The 4,801-nt window shown below is 39.1% G+C and overlaps 1 protein-coding gene across 1 annotated transcript; it reads right to left on the minus strand.

Moving 5' to 3' along the window:
* Nucleotides 1–304: 304 nt before the first annotated feature.
* Nucleotides 305–4,200, minus strand: LOC103584050 (protein tilB homolog; the record flags this gene model as incomplete). The annotated part of the gene is made up of 4 exons (XM_008565180.1): nt 305–404; nt 1,640–1,735; nt 2,442–2,511; nt 4,135–4,200. Coding segments are annotated over 4 exons (332 nt in total), but the record flags the coding sequence as incomplete, so codon positions are not given.
* Nucleotides 4,201–4,801: the final 601 nt, after the last annotated feature.

A 4,801-nucleotide genomic window follows, 5' to 3' on the forward strand; every position in this document is an offset into this window, starting at 1 on the left:
AGGCATTACCTTTTTCCACTTTTCTGCTCCTCATTACATTCCAGATATCCTGAATTTTTTTCCTGTTCCTGGAACGATAGCTTCCTTCCCACCATGGGCCTCTTGCAGCTGTTGTTTCTGCTCTACATGCACTGTTTGCACACATCTTTACCCACCTGGGTCACTCCTATCATTCAGGTCTCATTTTAAATGTTATCTTTTCACAGGAGCCTTTCCTGACCATTCAATCTAAAGTGACCAGTCACATGCCTTCAGTCGTCCCTCTCAGTCTTATCACCTGCTTTATTTTCATCACAGTGCTTACATCCATCTGAAACAACCTTGTCTGTTGAATTGTGTGTGGTCTGTCTTCCCTTCTCCAACTGTACGGTCCATGAGAGTAGAGGCCATGGCTCATTCAGCACCTAAAACAGTACCTGGCTTCCATTAGGCACTCACTAAATATTAAAGAATCATATTATAGTTCATACTTTTATCATTTTCCACCTCGATTTCTCCAGTAGCTGCCTCTCTGGTTTCCCCAGTATATCCCAATACCAAACTGCATCGAGTGATGTTTCTGTCTAAGGTCATCCATGATGACCTTGTAGCTCTCTCGTCCTCCCCTCTCTCACATTTGTCCTGTGTGCCACAGCCACGTGGACCCCCTGTCTGCTGGCAGACTGTGCCTCACGCTTCCTGCCTCCTTGCCACTTGGCCTTTCCCTTGACATCTTTCGAAATCACAGCCCCACTTTGCCTTGTCTCCAAACTAGAGCCCGTAACTCCACTATTTCTAGTACATGACTCCATTATTGTTTTTCTCAGACTGTAGTGAAATTACTTGTTTATAATCTTGTCTCCCCTACTAGACTATCAGCTTATTAAAGACCTAAAGTTTCTTGGTCATCTTTAGGCCAGCAACTGGCACTGTGGAGACCCCTCAACAAATGATTGCTGAGTTGAACTGAACCAAATTAATCCCAGGCCACATAAAAAATACACGTATACTACCACCACCCCCAGGGGAAAAGAAAGTAGTTTTAGCCAAAATACCGTCTGTCCCATATCATAAAAATAACACTGAAAATAATACTAACAATATTCATTGAGGGCTAACCATGCTATTAATTTATGTGCAGTGCATTCTCTCTCTTAAGAGTGATATTAGGAAACAGGCCTACAAAGGTTAGTAACTTGCTCAAAGTCACAAAACTAGTAAGCCCCAAATTTGGAATTCAAACACAATTTTTTCAGTGATCCAAGACCTACTACATCTCCTTTCAAAATTATTTGTAAGGAAAGTACTGGTCATCATGTAACAGACATGTTCAAGGGTACCTGTTCCACTTGACAGAACCATGTGATTTATCCAACCCAACTTCCACCCAGACTCTGGTCTGCAGAGATACAAGAAGGCTGCAGAGACCAGAACTGCTGCTGGTGAAGCAATGAAAGGATGAGCCACCTCAAACCCAACCACATCCCAGGCCCACTTCTTCGTTCTCACAGGCCTTTGGTCTATCTAAGCTGGTGTGATTAGATTTTCTGGTTCTCTTAACTAAAAGTATCTTAATGAGAAGTCATTAATCCTGATGGGTCAAGTTCCTACTGGAACCAACATATCCAGACTTGAAATCGATCCAAATGACATTACCTACCTTAGGCATGCAGATTACCAAATGTCCTGTTGTCTGTGATCTTTTAGCAGAGCTGCTGTCAGGTTTGACTTCTGCAGGAAGGACAAGCTGAAACGGCTGAAAATAAGTAGGAGGGATCATGTAGAGTGCGGGCATGTTACAGGAGAGAGTGACCTTAATAGGTATTTTCATTACAAATTCAAGATGCACTGTTCAGTTAAGAAATCTGCTTAGACTTATTAGAAAATAATATATGAGCTATGCTTGATATGCATTAACTATTTTACTATTTTAATGAAAAGCCTAAAGAACAGTCATCAATCACAAACAGTGAAACATTCATGGGTCCATTTATGGTTGAAAAGTTTTATAGATAAAACTTTTTGTCATAAAATATCAACATATTTTCATTTTAAAGTCTTCAGTCTAACCCATATGAATGCTCTGAATCAGCAAAAAAGTACCACTTCAAAAATGATGATACGATTATAGTTGCTATGAATGTAAACACTGACACTTTAGACTAGCTATACTATTTAACCTCGCGCGTATGGAACCACACTTATGATCATGGTATCAGCTTTGAAAAAGCAGAACACAATAGACACATATTTAAAATATTAATCTTATCAAGCCCCACAATGATCAGAAGACATTTCCACTGTATACCATATTACTATGGCATAAAACCATTGCCTAAAAAATAGCACTCTGATTGGGCTTCTCTTTTCTATTTTAACAATACCTTTTAAAAACTGAAGCAACACAGCTTAGTTCAGGCCTTAGCCATTGAAACTGTAACAGTCTGCAGAGTTATACTTACCTTTCCTTTGACCATTACTCGCACATAAGTTGGCTGCACATCAACATCAATTAAAGAGGTATCCATATACCTTCAAAATTAAACATGCCAAATCTTACAATTTTCAAAAATGTTAAGTTTAAAGAAGTACAAATAAAAATTCAAAGCTATGAGACCATTTAAAATAAAGAAGGTTTAAAATTTCCATGCTAAACAGGTCTTAAAAAAATTAGTCTTAAATTAATCCCCAGACCAAAGGAAATTCAATATATCAGCAATTTCATTTTTAGACCTACAAGTACACTTGGCATTGATTGCCCCTAACCCAAAAATATCTGAGGTCTGAAACACCAGAGGTTTGCAAAAAAACAGCTTGCCATGTTATTTCATGAATATTTTATTTTAAGCCCCTAGGATTTGAGTAGCCAGGAATGCTGAATCCACTCTGCTTGGGGCCTGTAACCACCAGCTCCTGTTCCTTGGTGGCTCCGGATTCCCTGCAGCTGTTCTGCAGCTGCCCTGATACCATCTCTCCTGGAAGACTAGCTTCCTTCACCCCTACAAGGCACATCCTGCTGAACAAGCAAAGCCTCCCATTTATGGCAGTGACTCCAAGGTCAGGTGGCAAGTATTCTCCTTGACTCATGAGCAAATTAAGGATTTAGATTTCACATTATTCGTTACACTATGAAGTTTAGCTGCATAATTATTTGTATGTATTTTAAAATACTGATATGAATGTTAGAAAATGTAACAATGATTCAAAAGTGACAAATATTAAGGGAAGTAAGCTAACACAGGGTTACAGGCAGGCTTGGGAGTCACACTGACTTATGAGGAATTGACTCCACCCCTTCCTGCTTTATTACCTTGGACAATGCCCCTTAACCTCTCTAAGCCTCAGTTTTCTCATCTCTAGAATGAGGATCCTAATAGTGCCTGCCCCCTAAGATTGCTATGAAGGTACATGCACAGTGCCTAATATACAGTTAGTGTCAATAATTACTATGTGTTATTTTTAAAATATTATAATAAAAAATAGAGACATGGTTTCCTACAACTTTATGTGTAATATTTGCCACTTTAATGGATTACATATTCTTTTCCATACTTGACCTCCTCCAGGCTGTCCCCGCCCGCAAAGCTTTTCTCTGCCTCTAACTTTCTTCTGCCCGTTCTTCTGCAGAGCAAATTACTTCTCATCCTTTAATTTTTATTGCTCATGTCACTATCCTTCACTGACCAACCCACACCACCAACCCCTGGACCCCCCACACACCACTGTTCTGAAGGACATGAGTCAACAAGGGCACCTAGGGTGAGAGTGACACAGGAAGTGGTCCCTGAGATCAGCAAAGTGTTTTGGAAAAATAACAACGAGGGATATAAAAGTAAAGTGGCAGCAGTGACAGCAGTGGGGTCCTTGTGGTATCAACATCAGAAAACAGCGGAGCTCTGAGAACCGTCGAAACTCTGCCTTAGATATTCTGGAGTTCACAGCCATGGAATTGTGGGTTTAGTTACTTTTCTTTTCATTTCTACACTTTGTTATGATAACTTCTCTGTCATAAAAAAAATATACACAGTTCTTCCTCATTTAACTACATGGCAAACCAAATTCCATTTCAAAAGGCTTCAGAACTCAAAAGATTGCTACTGAAAATGAAAACAGACAGAAATGCCATTAATTAGATACATAGTAAAATGTCTTTACCTATAGACAGCGAGGTCCAGGATGATCTGGTTACGTTTTTCATCATCTTTCAAAGAGAAGTCAAGTCTAAGAATAACACATTGGGGGAAAAAAGAAGTCTTTAGGATACCGTATCGATAACCCCATCACATAATCAAATGTAAATTTTATAATAATCATATAATAATCTCCAATGACAAACTTACTTTGGTAGTTGGACAATAAAATGTGTATGTTAATTTTAAAATTTCTACAGAGACTTACAACATATCAATAAATTATTTATGTTTACATTGTTTAAATATGAGACTTTTAAGGTAAATTAGATACAAAAAAATTAGCTTTGGTGCAGAGACAGAGACATCTGGTGGCTAAAGTTTCCTTTTCCATTTCATTGACTTTGCTAGAAGCAAACTAAAACACTGGAATTATTTGTGGAGAACTAAATGTTGTATTTGCCTCACCTTTATCCAGCATTCTATTCCTGATGTTTTAAACAGTACTGTTTTCCTTTTTTCCTTTCCATCACCTTGAGAAAGGCAAGACACTGCCCATTATCCATTATCCCCACTTTACAGATGAAGAACAGAGGCTCACTGAGGTTGGTATAGCTGGGAAGAGGCCACGGGAGCCTGGATAGGCAGGACTGCAAAGCCCTCGGTCTTTGAGCTGTACCCTGGGCCTAAGT

The sequence above is a fragment of the Galeopterus variegatus genome, unplaced genomic scaffold, assembly GCF_000696425.1.
Source record: "Galeopterus variegatus unplaced genomic scaffold, G_variegatus-3.0.2 Scaffold39809, whole genome shotgun sequence".
Lineage (NCBI taxonomy): Eukaryota > Metazoa > Chordata > Mammalia > Dermoptera > Cynocephalidae > Galeopterus > Galeopterus variegatus.